Raw genomic sequence first — 20,487 nt, 5'->3', positions numbered from 1 at the left:
AAAGTATAATATGATAAATAAAAGTGGACGAAGAGAGTATCAAATTGGATACATATATCCAAATGTCAACCGCGCTAACTTTTTGTTTATTTGTTTTTTGTCTACCGTTTGGCACTCCAATGAAATTTGGATGTATTCCATATTCATAGGATCACTCACCATAAATCTTGACCTCACTAACCTTTTCTTTGTTTGTTTCCCTTCTAGCGTTTGGTATCCACGTTGGAGTCCCATGAAATTTGGATATATGTTTCATATGCTGCACCATTAATATGGAGTCTCCCTAACCTTTTCTTTGTTTGTTTCCCGATAACGTTTGATATCCACAAAGTGTTAGATATTTTGTAATATATAGAGGTCTTAAATTAAATAGACACATTTATTTGTAAAGGAACATGACTGTTTTGAAAAGTCATTTGTTCATGAAAGAACATGACTCTTATGAAGAGTCATCTCTAAGTTCTATAAAGGGAAAAGGGTCAAGAATACCCCTAATCTATTAAAAATGGCTCAAAACTACTTTCATTCCACCTTTTGATCTAAAAATACCCTTTCCTTTGTTTTGTTCAAAAATACCTCACCTTCTATCTTTTGGTCTAAGAACTCTTTACCCCAATTTAATAAATTTATTATTTTATTTTTAGACTTAAATATTTTTATATATATGGGATGACCCAATATTAAGAATTTAAATAAATAAAAATTATATTTTAGAACAAATAAAAGAATTAACTAATTAGTAAAGAAATCAATTTACTTAAATTAAGGTTAAGGGTATTCTTAGGCCAAAAAATGGAAGGAGGGGTATCTTTGAACCAAAAACAAAGATTCAAGTGGTATCTTTGGTAGTTTTAGACCAAAAGGTGGAAGAAAGTATTTTTGAGTCATTTCCAATAGGTTAGAGGTAGACTCTCTAAAAGTAACCCAAGAAAAATTTGCATGTATAAACAAGAACTTTGTTATATATATCTTTAAAGAGATTTGTTTGTATTTACCCCAATATATATATGAGCAATATCTCTTTAAAGAAAGTGATTACACGCCTCAAGGCCATCTTCTTCTTTAATTATATTTTTCCTACTATTATTTTTCTAATTCAAAATTCGATGAAATTTGGATTCGCACATTATAGGGTCATTTCTGAAGGCAATGCTTAACATGATTTTGTTCTATTTTTAAAATTTCTAACCTGAAATCTCTAATTATGAATAAATGAAGAGATCTCATCCATTCCACCACGATGTATATGATCACTAACTTTACTAACTCACATGCTCTTCTCAAATTTGGAAACCTTATATATATCCATGCACTTTAGAAATTACATACTTTTTAAAAACTCGACAAATTTAATCTTCAAGATTATTAGTAATGGCATTTATATTTCTTTGAAACTTGTGTTCAAATTTAGTTGAAATTCTTGAAATCTCAGTACGTAAATCCTTGTGGATTTTTATATTCACGGTAACAAAAATAACTTTTAACGGTAATAATATTCACATTAATAAAGAATTTTACATTTTTTACCAGCATTAGTTATTATTATTAAATTCAATATCGTTATGGATTTTAGGAACAATATTTACAAATAATATTAATTACCATTAAAAATATATAATTTACGATAATTAAGCTATTATCATTAATAAATTGACGCAAAATATATTTTTGGTATAGTGATTAGATATACGTACTGAGTTTATATGGAACTTCTTTGCCATGTCAGTAGGATGTGTTGCAAGTGGTAACATGTGACAAGCGGTGACATGTGAGTTACGACGAGTAATGTCAAATGGGCCTAACAAGTCACAATAGACTCAATTTATTTAAATTACGACAAATTCATTCAAAACTCATAAATTATTACGTATGAAAATTGATTGATGCTCTATTGATAACAACTTTTCTAACACATAAAAAAGAAAATAAGATCATTTATATCTTATCGTCTTATTATTATGATGATATAAATTATAAGTGTCTCTATCTAAAAATTATTAATACAAATTCTTTAGCACAATTACATTCAATGAAGTAATACTTAGAGAAGTCCCTAACCGAAATTAATTTTAAATTTCAGAAAGTACAGAGTTGTTAGACATACGTAAAGAGATTGAGAAGATCCATATAAATATTCTTATGAAATTTAAATATATCAAAACTCACAAAAACTGGAATATTATTATTACAAATATGTTTTATCAGTAAATTCTCAGAAGACAATAAAACACAGCTAAGAGCCCTTTATTTCTGATCTATATATAAATAATAAATAATCCTTGACCTAATAAGAATGGAAATATGTAAGACGGACGAGAGGGAGTTGCTCGGATGGTAAATATCCCTCACTTCCAATTCGAAGGTTGCGAGTTCGAGGCATCAAGAGAGCAAAAAGGGGTGGGAGCTCCCAGGGAGGGTAAAAAAAAAACAGAAAAAAAAACCTATATACATGACGAGAGGGAGTTGCTCAGATGGTAAACACCCCTCACTTTCAACCCGAAGGTTGTGAGTTCGAGTCACCAAGGGAGCAAAAGGGGATTGCGAGTTCGAGTCACCAAGAAAGCAAAAGGGGTGGACCCTCCCCTCCTAGGGAGGGTTAAAAAAAATTAAAAATATGTAAGACGAAGAGGTCTAATTAAGATATATATGAACTTCCATGTTTTTTGAAATCAGGTGTATAATAATACTTCATTATTATTATTATTATTATTATTATTATTATTTATTTTATTTATCTTTTATAAGATTCTTATTATAGCTTATACGGCTAACTTGTGACTTTCAGATTCGATGGATACTATGTTTTGAGTTTTGACCGCTTAAAATAATTGAAATATTCTATTGTTATCATTTATTTTTATTTGTCCATAAATTAAAAACACTTTTTTTCTATTGGGAAGTTGACAAAAAAGTGTTTTCAATTGGGAGGTTGACAACTTAATCAAGTTACGTTTTCTGATCTTGCGTCTTATCGTTACAAAATATTATTAATTTTTGTGACTAAGCTTTTAAAATTTGTTTATTTGAACAAAAAAATTTTGTCGAAAATGTTTATAAAAAAGTACTTATAAAGAATAATAATTTATGTTTAATTAATCAATTTTAAAAATAATTGTCTTGATATTGAAATAATAATTTATGCTTGATCAAAATTTCAAAAATATTTATGTGATTTTTTTTAATTTCTAAAAAACAGCTCATGTTACTAAGCTACTCAAAAGTATTTATTTTGTCAATAAACATTTGGTCAAACACTCCAACTCTCCAAAATAAATATTTTACTTTAATAATAATAATTAAAGTAACACTTTTAACTTTCCATGAATTTGATCAAGCGGGTCATATGTGTCCATGGATGATGAGGTGGATCTAGCCTTACAATTAGTGGTGGCAAATGGGCGGATTGGGTCAAATTTGAACTGATTGAAACTGAGTAAATATAAAATGGGTAATAATTCAATCCGTTCATATTTGATATGGGTAAAAAAGGATTGGGTAACAAATGGGTTGATTAAAATACTAATTTACCCATATTTTTATTTGTAAATAATACTCTACTTAAGAATTCAACGTAGAGAAAATATTTTAGTCTTCTTTAGATGAAAAATGTTGAAAATGCTTCATTTAATTTTATTGCATCATAAAAGTAAAAAAATAACCTAACTTTTCAATATAAAATAAATTTATGTAAATAACAAGGGAAAAATATTTTTAATTTCAAAGTAAATGAATAGTTGCATTTTAGGACTAAAACATGCTTAATGCACTTTAAGCAATGTCAATACTTATGCATGATTTGCTTATTTTACACTATTATTTATTATCCAATATAAAATTTAACAAATAAAAAAATATAATTATAATTAACAAAAAAAATGTACATTTAAAAAATATTTTTTTGGAGGGGCAAAGATTTCACCTTTTCAATTATAGAGAAAAATAATTAGTTCTATAGAAGAATATAAAAAGGAAGAGAAGTTACAATTTTTTTTTAGTGATATCATGAATTTTGAGCGAATAAAAGTTAGAAGTTTAATCCATTTGGCTAATTCATACTTTACCCATATTTTACCACAATTTTTATGGATTGAATATGGATATCAACCCATATTTTACCCACGTAAAAAGTCACTCACCCAACCCATTAAAATATGAACGAATTGGACGGGTTACCAAAATATGGGCTCATTTTACCGGCACTACTTACAATCAATAAAACTTTTGTTTAAGCTCTGTAATTATTCTAAAAATTTACTAAATATTCGTAAAAAGATAATTATAAAATTAATTATTATTTTATATTAATTTAAGAACCTAGTAGAGTTTCATAAATTTAAATTCTGGATTAAGATTAGCTTTGGATGTGACTCATATGGGAATTTTCCATTGTATTTGTAGGCACCAATTTCAGTGGAATGGACCACTGCATTCATTTTCAATAGACACTTTTCTTTAACGACTTATCTCGAGATAAATTATTTCATAATAAGTTATTTTGGAACAAGTTATTTTATTATGCATATGAAATAATTTATCACATCACTAGAACATAAATGGTGGACAAATAACTCAGGACTGTCAAATATTTCCAACCAAACACATTATAAAATAATTTTCCATTTTATCCATTAAATTAGTATACCTTATAATTCACACCAAACGACTTCTTAGTAGTAGTTTCTGTAGAAATCTCACGTTTAGGATTAGAGAAATCAAGGATTGTATTGATGATTAAAATTGTTAAGTACATACTCCTTATATAGGTACTGTAGAGTCCTAAATTAGTTATACTTAGAGTCCTACTACAATACATATTACTACTAAAATAATAATAATGCAATTATAAATAATCTAATCCTAGTTGTACTATAATCCGAATCGTAATCTAATCCTAGTCATAATATAATCCTAATAGATATAAGTAGTCTAATCCTAATACGACTCTAATTCTACAGCAATGTTGTAAACTCGTCAAACAACTTTGTTGGACCTGTTCCTTTGACAAGTTCCAATCATTAGCTTCTTTCATCTTCAACACTTGTTGTAGACTCGTCAGTCAGCTTCGTTGGACTTATTCCTTTGACATGTTCCAATCATGAGCTTCATTCATCTTCAACACTTCCCCTCAAGCTAGAAAGTAGAGGAATGGTTACTCCTAGCTTGCTTTGAATACCCAACAAAAACTTGTTTTGTCAATGCTTCAGTATGAATGTGATATCTAGTCGTTGCTTGTGATAGTTAATTCATCTGCAGATTGATACGAGTAGTCCCACCAGTAAAAACACTTAAGAGCGGTATGATTATTCCTACCACATATTTGACATGACTCATTACTATTCTTATCCTTATTTTCACTTCTGAAACTTTTATCTTTTGGAGAACCTAGTCCATATTGACTATTCTGAGAACCCGTTCCCTGTCCAGTAGGCTTGAAACATGTTTCTCTGGAGCTGATGTTGTTATTTCCTCTTTCTTTACCTTTTGGGGCAGAGAATACCATGTTATGGTTTTGTTGTGACACCTCTTCTTTATCTTCCTTATATTAAAACTCGTGAGAGCATAAACAAATTGATCAAGGGTGGGATATGGCGCCTTACCTAATATGACAGCCCTAAAGGTCTTGTATTTGAGACCTAAACCCCTAGCAAAATTAATTACTTTTGTTGCTTGATTATAAGCTTTTTCCAAGCATTCCCACATTTCCTTGGCAGTTGAGAAGCCCACAATTAGGTACATGTTTTCTTCGAGCAAGGTGCTTGAGATCCAACTTCTTCGTAACACATCTTTCTCCTTCCAATCATCAATGGTGCCACTATCTTTTGCATCCATTTTAACCGCTACTACTTTTCCAACAGTGTGTCCAGTGGAACAACTGTTTTTACTTGTTCATTTTCTGTGATGAGATAGGTTAGTCTCATTACATAAATCAATTGGGATATTTGTGTCCTTCATATGAGGTAATTTGTTGGCTTAAGTTTAATGGAGCAAGCGTCAATGAGTTGGTGAAGTGAGGAAGTCAACATAGTGTTGGTACAAGTGGTCATTGTAATTTAACATGTTTTTATTTTTTTATTTTTTATTAATACTCAGAGAGCAGAAAAGCTTTTATTCTCTGATACCATGTAGAAATCTCACGTCTAGGATTAGAGAAATCAAGGATTGTATTGATGATTAAAATCGTTGAGTACATACTCATTATATAGGGAGATAATTGTAGAGTCCTAAGTTAACTATACTTGGAGTCCTACTACAATACCTATTACTACTAAAATAATAATAATGCAATTATAAATAATCTAATCCTAGTTGTACTATAATCTTAATCGTAATATAATCCTAATAGATATAATAGTTTAATCGTAGTGTGACTCTAATTCTACATCAGTGTTGTAAACTCGTCAGACGGCTTCGTTGGACCTATTCCTTTGACATTTTTCAATCATGAGCTTCTTTCATCTTCAACACTTATTGTAGACTCGTCAGTCAGCTTTGTTGGACCTGTTCCTTTGACATGTTCCAATTATCAGCCTCTTTCATCTTCAAATAGTTTCTTGGTTATATTAAATAAGGGTAAAATTATTAGAAAAATATTTATATTATTTCAATTATGTAAAATATCACTCATCGTAAAACAAAATTAAAAAAAGTAAAAATACCACTTGCTTTGAAATGAAGAGAGTTTTATTGAGCTATAAATACGTAATTAAAGTTCATAGTCCCTCAATTTCAAAAGAAGTTATGTATTCTCTTTTTGTCCCTAATTACTTGTCTATATTTGAATTGACACACTTATTAAAAAAATAATGATTGACATAGTGAGTTTACCATTTTACCCATATGAATTATGAAATTGATGAATTAAAAACTTTGAATTTGTCCTTTCTTGATTTGTCAAAATAGATAAGTAAGTAATTAGGGACAAACGGAGTATTTGATCACACCTCTTAAAAAAGAAACTACTCAATTCTGAAAAATAAAATGTATCTCTACTAACTTATTTTTAACAAACACTTTGAAAAATCCTCCATAATGTTGATAACTAATACGAGGAACTTTCACATATAGCCATTCAAAAATAGCCTAATTACTCTCCATAACTACAGTTTGATAATTACAATTCGTAGCTACATGTTATAAAGATGAGAGAGGCGAGCAAGACTGGGAGAGAGAGGAGAGAGGCGAGAGAGAGGGCAAAGAGTGGGAGATAAGTGAATTGTATATGTATATTGGTTAGATAATTCTATATTATACATATGTATTTGTATATATGGAAAGCGAGATTGGGAGAGGGAAAGGAGATGTGAGTGAGATTGGAAGAGGGAGGAGAGAGACGAGCGAGATTGGGAGAGGCAGGATAAAGGCGAGCGAGAGAGGGCAGAGAGTGGGAGAGAGGTGAATTGTATATGTATAACGGTTAGATAATTGTATATTATACATATGCATTTGTATACATGGCAAGCGAGATTGGAAGAGGAAGGAGAGAGGCGAGTGAGATTGGGAGAGGGATGAGAGAGGCAAGCGAGAGAGTGGAAGAGGGGTGAATTGTATATGTATATCGGTTAGATAATTGTATATTATACATATGCATTTGGATATATGGCAAGTGAGATTGGGAGAGTAAGAAGAGAGGCGAGTGAGATTGGGAGAGGGAGGAGAGAGGTGAGCGAGAGAGGGCAGAGAGTGGGAGATAGGTGAATTGTATATGTATATCGGTTAGATAATTGTATATTATACATATGTATTTGTATATTCTGGCGAATTATACATATATAAACACGACTAATTATACCAACTCAAAGTCAGCCCACATAATTAATATATAATGTTAGTCGCGAGTGGTAATTATAGCAAACTATAACTATGATGAGTAATTAAGTAGTATAAGTTTGCTTAACCGCATAATTTTCCCAACTAATATTAGGTTTAAGACCATTTTTTTTTAATTATAATCCTCTATTTTTAAATTTAAATATAAATAGAGACACGAGTGATATGTGATGCACTTGTTAACATAAGAAAGGTTATATTTGGAAAAATATTAGTCCTATAAATATCAATTATAAAATTTTCACTTTCTCTTTCCCTCTGGCCTATTTTTAAAGGAATATGACGTTGTTGGGCCTTACTCCAGTTAGCCCGCGGCCTCATAGAGCTAGGCTGAATTGGGCCAGTCCATTTTGAAAAGATGAGTGTAATGTCAATTTCATTTTCTGTCGCAATGGCTTTCCACATCTTACAAAGTTAAAAGTAAAATCTCGCTGTGAATAATTTGCTCAAGAAAAAAAATCAAAATTTATCGATAATGAATATTTATATCAAGTCATACTAGCATACTATAATTAAGTGATAAATTAAGGTCAAAATATATATAAGTTAACTATGATGTACTGATAATCATGTTTGTAAAGATCTATCATGTATTTGAATTGATTGGTTGTATGCTTGGAATCATGCTAAACAACTAACTGATCTTTGAGCACTAATTAATATATTCAACCCTTATAATGTGTTAATAATAACAGGAAAAAATTAAAATAATTATTCTCTAAACTTATAAAACTACATTGATCATAATAATACTACTCCTATTTAATAGCTGAGAAGTAAATAAACAGTTAATACACAAAACATTACAATTGATATGTCAATTTCTCCGATCAAATAACATTTTACAAATGAAAGCCAAAGAAATACATAAGCTTGGATAGATTTGTAGAGCCTGGTGCCTAAGCCCTAAGGAACCACTTTTTTCAAGCTAAAAGATCAAAGGGCAAATGAAATTTGAAATACAACAGAAAAATTAATCGGTAGAATAGCAACAACAAATAAATTAGTTAACGTCTTAGACCAAACGAATGGATTAACCCAACTTATTTTTAATTGAAAGTCACCTCCTTATGGATGACTCAATTTTTTATTTAATTTTAACAAAGCGTTTGAATTTGGATAATTCTATTCTTTAGGCTTTGAAATTGAATTACAAGTAATTCTTCTGATAAGCACTAATTAATACATTATGTTTTATAATATAATTGGAAAATAACTAAATATACTACACAAGTTAAAATTAATTAAATTTAAATATACATATATAAAACTTAATTTCTTTGTGAGAAAGCTTAGAAATTAAGCTAAGAGTTGGAAATATTGGGAATCTCCTATGTTTATACGAAAGATGACCAGGTACAATGTAACTATGACAACTCAATATAGCCAATAGCTAGGCATGGTACATGCGTCGTTGAGATTCAGGTCAACCTAAATACTTTCCAACTAGTATTTAATGACACAAAAACAATTACAAAAAAGCAGCATTTTACTCGTGCTTCCCCTTTACCCCAAATCAACAATGGCATCTGATGGGTTTAGGCCGTTGGACGAGAAGTCACTAGTGGAGTACATAAAATCGACTCCTTCTTTGGTTTCAATTTTGGGGAAACAGTTCGATAAACTTGAAATCAAGGAAGTTGGTGATGGAAATCTCAACTTTGTCTATATTGTTGTTGCCCCATCTGGTTCGATTGTCATCAAACAGGTGCCCTTCATCCTTTTCTGATAGGATAATCATTCTTCATCTTTTAGTCTACTACGCTGTACTATGGAGTTTTCAAGTTATTCAATTTTTTCCCCAAATTAACTTAGGGATTCCCCTATTGAATGGCAACTAAACACTTTTCCTATTATGTTGTTTATGTTTCTAAATGGGGATTGTGTATGCAGGCACTTCCTTATATTCGATGCATAGGAGAGTCATGGCCAATGGCAAAAGAACGTGCTTACTTTGAAGCCACTGCACTAAAAGAGCATGCTCGTCTGTCTCCTAAGCATGTACCTGAAGTTTACCATTTTGACAGGACTATGTGTTTGATTGGTATGCGCTACCTTGAACCTCCTCATATTATATTGAGGAAGGGATTGATTGCTGGGGTTGAGTATCCATTGCTTGCACAACACATTTCAGACTATATGGCAAAGACTCTTTTTTTCACCTCCCTGCTTTATCTTACGACAACGGATCACAAACGTGCAGGTGAGCCATATTAATCTCAATGGCACCTGTGTTTATGCATTAGGCTTTATGAAGTTGTTCACAAAAGTTTCAGTTTAGATGGATAGATGTCAGTTGTGTGAATTTACATGATTGGTTGTTCTATAATCATACTTCTTACAATGGTTGAGCTATATTAGTGAAGGTAAGCGACATTACTGAAAGTTATCTAAACTTCTGGTAAAAATGGTAGATATTGGTTGTGAAGCATGTGCTTTGGTTTCTCCTGTTTAGTAAAAGTTGTATTAGCTGTGGACTCTTCACTTTTTCGATGCCGCACCCGTGTCGGATTCTTCAAAAATAAGCTACTTTTGGAGAATCCGACATGCACCTGTCATTTTTGGAGAGTCCGAGCAACATAGCTTATGAGAAATCAGAGTTTGACCAGGAGAGCTTTTACACTTTAACCAACAAAGTTCATCTGGTGAAGAACAGTTTATCTATTTCTGATTTAAACGTTCGGTGATGAGCTCTGTGTCAGCCAGCTTTTTGTCACTGTCATTTATAGCCATGATAATAGTCATTGCCAATTCAAAATCTGGATCTCTTAGCTCATTAATACATCTTAACTTGCTCATCTCATCCTCCATGTTAAGGAAAGGGAAACATCGGTGTGGCATTGCTGCACTTGTCATCAATAATAACTTGCATTTGTGGTGCATTCCGATTGATACTTTGTCATTGTTGCTGTCCCTGTCTTTTAGCGAGGCAGTACTTTTATTGAGGATGAATATAGTTAGTCAAAAGATCAGAAACCACTTCATGATCAAATCTGAAAGTTGGTCGAGCTATCTATTTGCTTATATATTTTTTTTGACAACGATGGTGTCCGGCCTGCTTGGATGCACCTCAACTATTGCACTAGGTACCTGCTAAGTTGGTTTAGCTATCTTGCAGAATTGGTTCAAGTCCTTGCAAGTGTTTACAGTTCTACATGTTCAAGTGTATGGTCTTTTGTACTGTTACAGTTCTTGAGCTTCAGAGATTTGTAATGGGGGACAAGAAAAAGGAGAACAAAATGGAAAATGCGAATTTTTGGCCAAAATATCTGAGATTCTGATTCAATGACTTTTGGATTAGAATTACAATTATCTATACAAGTTCAGCTAACCACCCAATTGTCACTAACATCCATACTAATGTATGGAATTCAGTTAGTAAGTGCCAGGTCCAATGTGTTATTCCTAAAACTTTTCCCTCTCATTCATTTTAAAACAGTCACATGCCCTTTTCATTTCAAATGCAGTACAACACCTCACCTACACTCACTCATAGCATTTACACATATCTTCAGCCTTATAAGGGTGTTACGTATATGATGAGTGGCTTCTGTTGGCACATTCCAGAGCCAATTCATTATTATGCATTAGAACTATTTACTTTTGCTTTTTGATGGCCACTGGCGAGCTATATCATGGCCATGACTGTTATTTCTATTTGATTTTGACTTCTATTCATTTTTGCAGTTGCTGAGTTTTGTGGAAACGTCGAGTTGTGTAGGCTCACTGAGCAGGTTGTCTTCTCGGACCCCTACAAAGTGTCAGAATATAATCGCTGTACATCTCCTTATCTCGATGCCGATGCAGAGGCAGTTCGCAACGATAATGGTTTGAAGATTGAAGTTGCTGAGCTTAAATCCAAGTACGTTTGTGATTTTTTGAAGATGTTGCTTTAGTGCATCTAACTGATTTGCTTGACTTTTTTCTGTTTTTGTTTTCTTTAGCTGGAAAATCACAACAATCTTTATTTAATACTTTACAGGTTTTGTGAGAGAGCCCAAGCTCTTATACATGGCGATCTTCATACTGGTTCTTTGATGGTCACTCATGATTCAACCCAAGTAATTGACCCAGAATTTTCTTTCTATGGGCCAATGGGTTTTGATATTGGAGCATTTATTGGAAATCTAATTCTGGCGTACTTTTCCCAAGATGGACATGCAGAACAGGCCAATAACCGTAAGGTATATCTGTTGCAACATTTGCCTTTTTGTTCTCTGTTTTTTACTACTGCAATCTCCTTGATTCATAGAAAAGGTCTTTGTATGCCAGAAACCAGTTTTTTTTTTTTTTAAAAAAGATACATGTCCTAATGTCATCACGAGATTTTGAGGCTTGTCTTTAGGCTACTCTTCCAAAGATATGATTGTAAATTTAAATATTCATGTAGAGATTTCAACGAGTTCATAAATTTCTTTACAAGCTAATAAGTGTTCTGAATATATAATATTTTCAAGTGTGGTTTCTTGACTTTTAAATTCTTTAAACATGTTCAAATTAACTTCCTGTGAGATGAAGTTATATAACCTTCGTATGCTGATGAATTCTCCAATGATTGAGTATGAAAAGAAACTATCTGTGTTGTGAACAAAAGTTAGCAGGTCACACCCTAGTCTCCCTACAGATAAGGTCTTAAATTAGAGGGATGGACAAAAGTGAGAGATCAGACCACCTTTATTTTCCTTTCACGTCTGTTGTCCATTGCTTCTTGCTTAAATTTTAGTGATGCGTTCCTCATCTTATTGGTTTTTGTATTAGATTTTTTATCCGGTGAGGACATGTTGATGTGATTATGGATTGGTAGATTTGACATTTGTTTCTTTCTTCAATATTTGAGAAGTCAAGAATACACTGACATATAAAGTTTTTGGCACTTGTGAACTTGTTTGTTTTCAGTCATATAAAGTTTGGATTTTGAAGACAATAACAGAGACTTGGAACCTCTTTCACCAAAAGTTTCTTGCACTCTGGGATGAGCACAAGGATGGTCCTGGTGAGGCTTATCTTCCTGAAATATACAATAATACTGAGCTTCGACAACTGGTAAAGCAGAAATATATGAAAGAACTCTTTGAGGACACCCTTGGATTTGGTGCTGCTAAAATGATAAGGTGATTGGTGAATTCTTGTTTCTAATCTTGCTTCTATGCATTTTCTCTCTCTATGCCTTTTTTAGAATAAAAATAATAATTAAATTTAACAACCCCTTGCACAGGGAAGAAAGCAAGTAGCTTGATTCCCACGACAATTTTGGTAACTCAGATGGCACAAAGGTGCTCAATGAACAATTATATACGTGTCATGTGTGTGTGTGTATGTATACAGATGTATGTGTGTGTTTATTTATGAAGGCGGACAAGATGCAATGCTTTCTAATGCCAAATAAGTTCTTTTAGGAATAACATACATTCATGTCAAGCAATAAGTCTTGTTCCGCAACTCAAGACCAATGTTCTTCTTAATCCCAAGAAAGTTCTGAAGTCTTGGTGCATGTGATTGACTGTCTTATTTTCTTAATAATACACAGGAGAATAGTTGGGGTGGCTCATGTAGAAGATTTTGAATCAATCAAGGATGTTGCCAAACGAGCTGATTGTGAACGACAAGCGCTCAGCTGTGCAAAGAAGCTTCTGAAAGAAAGACGAAACATCAAGAGTATTGAGGAAGTTGTTTCCACAATTGAGCAAGTTCAGTTGCAGTAATGTCTTAAGTTAAAATGGATGATCATGTAACATGTTGGCCTTTTGACTAGGCGTTGATATGTTTGCTTTATGACTAAGCATTCTGGAGTCTATTAAGATATATAAAATGCATATTGATAATAAATAATCCCCTTTTAGGTATACATTATGCATAAAATGGTGAGTTTTCTTTGCTCAATTGTCATTCTATTGGTGGAGGAACATTTATCATTTCCAGTTTATTTCAGCACCAACTTCATATATTTTCACATTCTGTTCTATTTAGTTGATCTTGGTAACTCACTCCAGCTAGCATGACTCTGCTTTTATGGTGACATGCTTCTACTTATTTGCTATGGATATCTGAAGGCATGGAAATAATCCTATAATCTTTTGAAGCCATGGAGAAGTACCAGGCAACATTATTTTGTGGACATTTAACTAAACATATAAAAGAGGAAACGATAGTTGGATAAATTATATAGTAGCTTCATAATTAAGTCATATGAGTGAGATAACTTGTAGTTAATCCCTTGTGCTTATTATTATTCAACAAGACCATGACACATATAGCCTTGAATTTGTACAAAGGCATTTAGATAATATTTTTCATATTTGGTCTAATAAAACAAGTTCATTCATTGTGGGGAATTTAGCTTTGTAATCCCTCCAAAGTTGATCAACCGTCTTTCCCATCAAGTCAACAAAGTACTGATTACTATATCCAGTTCTCATCTTCTTGTTAAGCTGTGCTACGAACCCACTTTTCAAGCTGTTACAATAATCAAGAAATCGAGCTGTCACATCGTATCCCTGGTCCCATCGATCACCCTGCCCTGGTTTCACCCAGTGGCTAGGTGCATAACCAGCTTTGAGCCTCACATAATCAGCAATCCCTTCAATTAATCCACCTGGAGCCCGTCCATTCCCATTCCACTGCCAAATGTGAGTATTCTCGTGGTATAGTACTCCAGTAATCTCTCTTTTGACGTTACCAGAGTAACTCTGAATGTACCTACAAAACATGAATTTATGTGGCACAATTGAAATTTCATCACGTGCATCAGTTCTTATTTATTGAATCAATTTTTAAGCATACCTGGCGCTAACATGAATCTCGTTGCCGCTAGTATAAGCTACTCCACCCATGTCATCGATGTACATGTTAATTTTTTGCACGTTTTTGCGGTCAGCAGGAGAGTTCTGCTGGAAAGTTTTCCATATGAAGGAAGTGGCAGCTGCCAATGTTTGCTTGCTATATTGTGCACCAATATCTCGGTTGAAACGGGCACCACCAGGGGTGTTCGCGGCCCTGTTGGTGACCGTGTAATCGACAGCATTGATTTTTTGGGTGAATATTGCAAGAATAATTATCAGAGAAGAAAGAAAGGAAATCATGTTAGCCATATTTTTGCTCAAAGTTAACAAAAACAATCACTTATATAAGTTTTTCTATAAACATAAAATATTTATACTGGGACTAAGTTGAGTATTCACAATTTTTTTTTCTTTTAAAAGGAGAAGACAGAGTCAGTTGAGTGTGATATCAGGTTTTCCATTCCTTATTCCCATTTATATATTACAGTTTCTTTCCTGTTTTAGCAATTTTTTTATTTATTTTTATTTATCGATGAGATATTTATTTATTTAAGAATTAAGATAGACACAAGTTCTTAATAGATATACTATGAAAAAGAAGAAAAGTGAGGAAAATATAATTTTTAAATTTTAATAAATTATTCTTCGTCGGGTCCTTTACAAATATGTTTTTGAATTTTTGGTATACTCAATAAAGAAATTAGATAATAATAATCATCATACGGATTATTACTAAATTATCTTATATCTTTCTTCAAGAAATACTAGTATAAATCATTTATTGAACAAAATTAAAATGAACTAATTAATATCTTTTTTATTTCCCAAAATTGACATTTGGTTTAGATCAATTTTTGCTTGGCTAAAGGTGTAAAGTATGAAAATATATAAAAGGCTTTCTTCAGGTGCTGGTGAACATACGTATCTAATTTGACCATGGAACAAATGGAATTTCTCTCTCTTTTTTTAATAAAAAAGAACAAATAAAAAAAAGTAAAATTTAGGCAAATAACATAGTATAAGAAAGAAATTACTTCTTTTCCCTACTCTTTCATTAATTACCAAAAATCCCTTTTTTTAGTGTTTTTCGGATACATAATATAGCAGTGTGGATACTTAATATAGCAGCGCAGATACTTTAATTAATAACGGACGGATACTTAAATTATTAAGTTGTTAGCAGTACGGATACTTAATTAACGGGCGGATGCATAATATAGCAGCGCAGATACTTTAATTAATAACGGACGGATACTTAAATTATTAAGTTGTTAGCATCACGGATACTTAATTAACGGGCGGATGCATAATATAGCAGCGCGGATACTTTAATTAATAACGGTCGGATACTTAAACTAATAAAGTATCCGGTTAAGTTGAATTGGGGGAAAATAAGGGATTTTTGTATTTTAGTAAAAGAGTAGGGAAATATTGAGAATAGGTAAAGAATTGTTGTGTATTTAAGTAATTTTTCCTAAAAAAAATTGTCGTTAAAAGCCGCCGAGTAAGAGAAATGGAAAATTCGAACTGCTTTTTAAATGATATATTATACAGCATGATACTACAGTTATTCCAATGTGTTATTAGTACTAGAAAGGGGAAGTAAAAAATAAAGTAAAAATTAAAGGAATCCCATGGTGTAAGATATAAATTACATCTTATCCCAATTAATTTTCATTTTACAAAAAATCTCTTAAAAAGGTAGGTGAATGATACATAGCTAACATTTCGATACATTATATCTGATACAAGGTAAACAGATTATTGTTGTGCTAAAAAAGGAAAAAAAAAACGTAATAATTAATTCTGTTAATTTAATTAGCTTGATTTACACCTAACTGATCCTAAACAATCCATATCCTAATAGGTAGCCGATTTAGAGATTACAAATATCAAATTTCAAAATTACATCTTCTCTATTGAAGAACAATTTTTGAAAATTCATCGATTTCGAAAAAGTGAGAAATTTGAATAAAACTCGAAAATTTTGCTGATACATGATGAATATATCAATTCTACTGAGGCATCAGAAATTTGGGTGAGCGAAGTTAATTATGAAGGTTACAAAAGTGATGAAATCGTTGTTGGACAATCAATTTCGTTTTTGAATCTCAAAGCAACAATTTCAGCCGAGTTAGATATCGATGTATCAAGGAAAAACATTGAAATTCGTTACATCGTAGAAAATAACTCGTCTCTGATGAAAATTAAGAACGACATAGGTGTTAAATTATATTTAGAAGTGAAACAAAATGAGCCAGGATTTGCAATGTATCCATTATGCATTGACACAAGTGAGAAGATTGGCGGTGATGTACATAACGTTGATAGAACATGCGGAGAAATTACGTGTGTAGAAGGCACAACACAGGATACAGAAGCTCTTGCAGTGGTTGAATCGAGAATTTTCCCGGAGACACGATCGAAGCACGCTCGTCCAGTGTGCTTCTTTCACGATATGCTATAGTCCTGGGTGTCTTCTAGTGGTCTTCTAGCCTTAAATGATTCATATTATATTCCAGAATTGGAAGTTACAAATTACATAATTAATTCAAAAAGTATAGAGGTGAAGACATGTCAGTTATATAAGGATAAAACAACACTCGTTGATGTGATGGCGAAATATAAGATAAAGAACAACTTCAATTGCAAAGTAAAGAGATCTGATAGACAAAGGTATGGGAGTACTTGATATGTTTTGTGAAGAACTGTGTTTGATTTTTTTAGATCTATAAATGGCGATACATTTATTTTATTTTATTGTATGATACATTATTTTTTTTAGAAAGTCTTTGATGGCGATGTTGATTTTTATTTAGTTTGTTGTATATGATATGTGGTAGATTAATAATGATACATTATTTGTTGATACATTAAGTTAAAACATATAATACTATTGAACCATTATAAAATTTAGTTGCAACAATCATATAGACGATACATTTCAAAATTTTGTGATACATGGATAATTTTTTATTTTTTTTGAATCTGATACAAATTATTTGTGTTGGTCGTTAATATTGTCGATACATTGAGTTAATACTGTTGATACGTTAGGATAACATTGTTGAAACATTAAATAATTTAATAGCAACAATCATGTAGCCGAAACATTCAAAAATTTTGTGATACTTGGATAAATATATATTTTTTGAATCTAATACATAAAACTACACTAAATTAATTGTGTTGATTTCTAAAAACTGTTGATACATTAATGTACATCATTTTTTGATTACTTTGAACATTAATGTTTTATATATTATAAAATGTAACTGCTAAATGTATTAATATGATGAAAAAAATTGTACAACTATGTGTTGGTATGCTTTTCGAATGAATGTGACTGCATTATGAAAGCTTCCTGCGGGAAAAAATTTGATCTTTTCAAAGTTAGATACTTCAATAGTGAACATACATGTCCAATGAGGGATATGGTACTAACCAAAGTCCAAGAAACAGTCGGGTTTGTAAGTGGTGTGACTGCTCCAAAATTGGTCAACCATAAACAAATTCATACTCCAAAAGATATAATTGTTGATATTAGAGAATTCTATGGTGTTCAAATATCTTACCAGCAGGCATGGCGTGCTAAAGAACGTGTACTAGAAATGATAAGGGGTAAACTATCTGATGGATATAGGCAGATGTCGAGATACATATACATGCTAAATACTGTGTATCTATATTCTTATATAAGAATGCAGAAGACTGAGAAAGATGAACTTATGTATCTCTTCGTCGCCTTAAGACCATTGATGAGGGGGTTCGATTATTGCAAATCAATAGTTGTTGTCGATGGTGCACATCTTGGCGGAGCTTACAAAGGGACATTTGTATCAGCAAGCACACTTGATGGGGCAGGTATGTGTTTTTTTTAGTTGTGAGTTGTTTGTAGATGTTATGTATCAACTGAAATAATGTATGTTGTTCTGTAATAAGGTTGCATATTGCCATTGGCATATAGTGTTGTGGACATTGAAAATGACTGTTCGTGGGCATGGTTATTCGAACAATTCAAAAATGCATTTGGTGAGCGCGAAAAAATGTGTGTTGTATCAGATAGGAATGAGAGTATTATGATATCAAAATTCAAGATACCTCAATTAGCATGTCTAACATGCAACACCTTTGAGTTGCCTTGTTCCAACTCTAACAACAACAAACATTTAGTGATTTGATCCTGAAAATTACATTTAGGGATGTCTAAATATGGTCCAAAAATTGTAGCTCTGAACATTTCAATAACATCATCCCCTATAGACTTCTGAAACTCCTCCAAGAAATTTGTGTTAAAAGGGGCACCAAACCTTAAGACATGTATTGCTACCTTTTTTATAACATATTTCATTGACTGCAAAATGAAAAGAAAAATCTTACTATTTATAATGATGTTTTATGATACATAAATAAAAATACTAGTTCACATTAAACAACAATTAACTAACACTAACAGTTACACTTTACTACCACTAAGAGTAAATGATTCATAATAAAAACAATTCGATACATAAAAAAAATACATGCTACCAATCTTCAATTGTCTCATACATCAATGTTAGTTGAACTTATTGTATAACTTGATACATTATACAAAAGGATGACCTGTCTGATATATTAACGACTTTTTTGTTAAATTTGACCAACATTTTTTTCATATTGAGATTTTACATGTATTATCTTCTTCGATACACTTATAAAACAAGGGTTTTATATGTGTCAACCAAATCTAAAATCAGTATGTATCAAATTAAGATGGGATTTTTGTATGTATCATTTTTTGCCACAATAAACAATATAGCATAACACGTGTAGTTAATGTATCAGTTAATTTCAATCTAACATAGCAAACGCAATACAAATCACAAACAAGTTTAATAAAGATTAAAAACACGCACTCTAGGCAATGAAGGTCACGAAATAGCGGGTGCTGCTTTTCTTCCCTTTTTGGAGGCTTTTTTGCAACCTTTGGTTTAGACGATTCAGGCACCTCTTTGTTCGACTGATTCCTCAAATTTAATGGGTCATGCAAACTTTTTGATCTATTTTCTGCCCAGTTTTTATCATCGAAATCGTATATTGTTCGATTAGTATTAGAAGAATTTGATATAGGATATGGATCCATATGTATCAAGAAGAAAAAACTGAAAAAAAAATAGATATGAAAGGAAGAAGATGAAAATTGATATGACAAACTTTTGAAGGGAGAGAGGATGGAGAAGAAGAAGTTTGGAACTGGTTGAACTGAGAGAGAAAAAATTTGAAAATCAATTTGGGATATTGATTTGTAACTGATAAGATATTTGAGTGAATTTAGGGAGAAAAAAAGGAGTGAAATAGGAGGTGGTGAACGTGGGTTGTAGAAGTGATTTATGTATCTGTCAGTTTTGATATTTAAGAGAAAGAAGAGATTTAAGTAATATTTTAAAAAAGTAGAAAAAAATAGACAGTAAAAAACTTAAAGTTGTCTATTTAGGTTATTTTTCAAAAATATAATACTAATAATTTTACTATGTATTTATAAATTATAAAAACTTATCTAAATATTGATAAATAAATATTATTTAATAATAAAGACAAAATAAGTATAAAATGTTAAATTATTTTTCGATTTATTTCAAGCCGAATAGTAAAAATAAACATCTATTTTGATATTGTAGATAAGTAAAAATAAACGGAAGGAGTACTTATTAAATAAATATTTAAGCAAGTTTAAAAAAGTACAAGTCCTGATCGATTGACATTAGGTCTAAATCCTATATAAAATTGATACATTTTTTTTAACCCAAAACTATTTTGTATATTTTAATAGATACTACGTTTGTGCGGGCAAAAAAAAAAGTATCCACTAATTATAGCAATTTATGATTGACGTGTACCA

General features: G+C 31.6%; 4 protein-coding genes across 4 annotated transcripts in view; 3 read left to right on the top strand and 1 right to left on the bottom strand.

Moving 5' to 3' along the window:
• Positions 1–20,487, top strand: part of LOC125816391 (cysteine proteinase RD21A-like) — a 215,690-nt gene that overhangs the window by 153,659 nt on the left and 41,544 nt on the right. The gene's annotated exons all lie outside the window — the stretch shown is intronic.
• LOC125816395 (methylthioribose kinase) lies at positions 9,175–13,681 on the top strand. Its single transcript, XM_049496000.1, has 6 exons — positions 9,175–9,535; positions 9,721–10,030; positions 11,515–11,689; positions 11,810–12,011; positions 12,724–12,938; positions 13,355–13,681. Exons 1-6 carry the CDS (start codon positions 9,284–9,286, stop codon positions 13,527–13,529), a joined length of 1,329 nt encoding a protein of 442 aa, XP_049351957.1. The 5' UTR covers positions 9,175–9,283; the 3' UTR covers positions 13,530–13,681.
• On the bottom strand, positions 14,032–14,919 carry LOC125816409 (uncharacterized). The gene is made up of 2 exons (XM_049496015.1): positions 14,608–14,919; positions 14,032–14,523 (listed from the first exon to the last, which is right to left on the bottom strand). The coding sequence occupies exons 1-2, from the start codon at positions 14,913–14,915 to the stop codon at positions 14,118–14,120; spliced, it is 714 nt and encodes a 237-aa protein (XP_049351972.1). The 5' UTR covers positions 14,916–14,919; the 3' UTR covers positions 14,032–14,117.
• Positions 15,484–18,689, top strand: LOC125816194 (uncharacterized). The gene is made up of 5 exons (XM_049495780.1): positions 15,484–15,517; positions 16,637–17,041; positions 17,129–17,282; positions 17,920–18,470; positions 18,574–18,689. The coding sequence occupies exons 1-5, from the start codon at positions 15,484–15,486 to the stop codon at positions 18,687–18,689; spliced, it is 1,260 nt and encodes a 419-aa protein (XP_049351737.1).

The sequence above is a fragment of the Solanum verrucosum genome, unplaced genomic scaffold (genome assembly GCF_900185275.1).
Source record: "Solanum verrucosum unplaced genomic scaffold, falcon-dt-bn FXZP01000261.1, whole genome shotgun sequence".
Classification (NCBI taxonomy): Eukaryota; Viridiplantae; Streptophyta; class Magnoliopsida; order Solanales; family Solanaceae; genus Solanum; species Solanum verrucosum.
This window is presented reverse-complemented; position numbering and strand designations above follow the sequence as displayed.

Excerpts from the sequence above, each read along its gene's own strand:
- LOC125816409 (XM_049496015.1), bottom strand. The coding sequence starts at position 14,915 with ATGGCTAACATGATTTCCTTTCTTTCTTCTCTGATAATTATTCTTGCA. Across the intron at positions 14,524-14,607 it reads GAGATTCATGTTAGCGCCAG|GTACATTCAGAGTTACTCTG; the intron begins GTATGCTTAAAA and ends CATGTTTTGTAG.
- LOC125816194 (XM_049495780.1), top strand. The coding sequence starts at position 15,484 with ATGAAAATATATAAAAGGCTTTCTTCAGGTGCTG. Across the intron at positions 15,518-16,636 it reads AAGGCTTTCTTCAGGTGCTG|AAATTTGGGTGAGCGAAGTT; the intron begins GTGAACATACGT and ends CTGAGGCATCAG. Across the intron at positions 18,471-18,573 it reads AAGCACACTTGATGGGGCAG|TGTTGTGGACATTGAAAATG; the intron begins GTATGTGTTTTT and ends ATTGGCATATAG.
- LOC125816395 (XM_049496000.1), top strand. The coding sequence starts at position 9,284 with ATGACACAAAAACAATTACAAAAAAGCAGCATTTTACTCGTGCTTCCC. Across the intron at positions 11,690-11,809 it reads GTTGCTGAGCTTAAATCCAA|GTTTTGTGAGAGAGCCCAAG; the intron begins GTACGTTTGTGA and ends AATACTTTACAG. Across the intron at positions 12,012-12,723 it reads AACAGGCCAATAACCGTAAG|TCATATAAAGTTTGGATTTT; the intron begins GTATATCTGTTG and ends GTTTGTTTTCAG.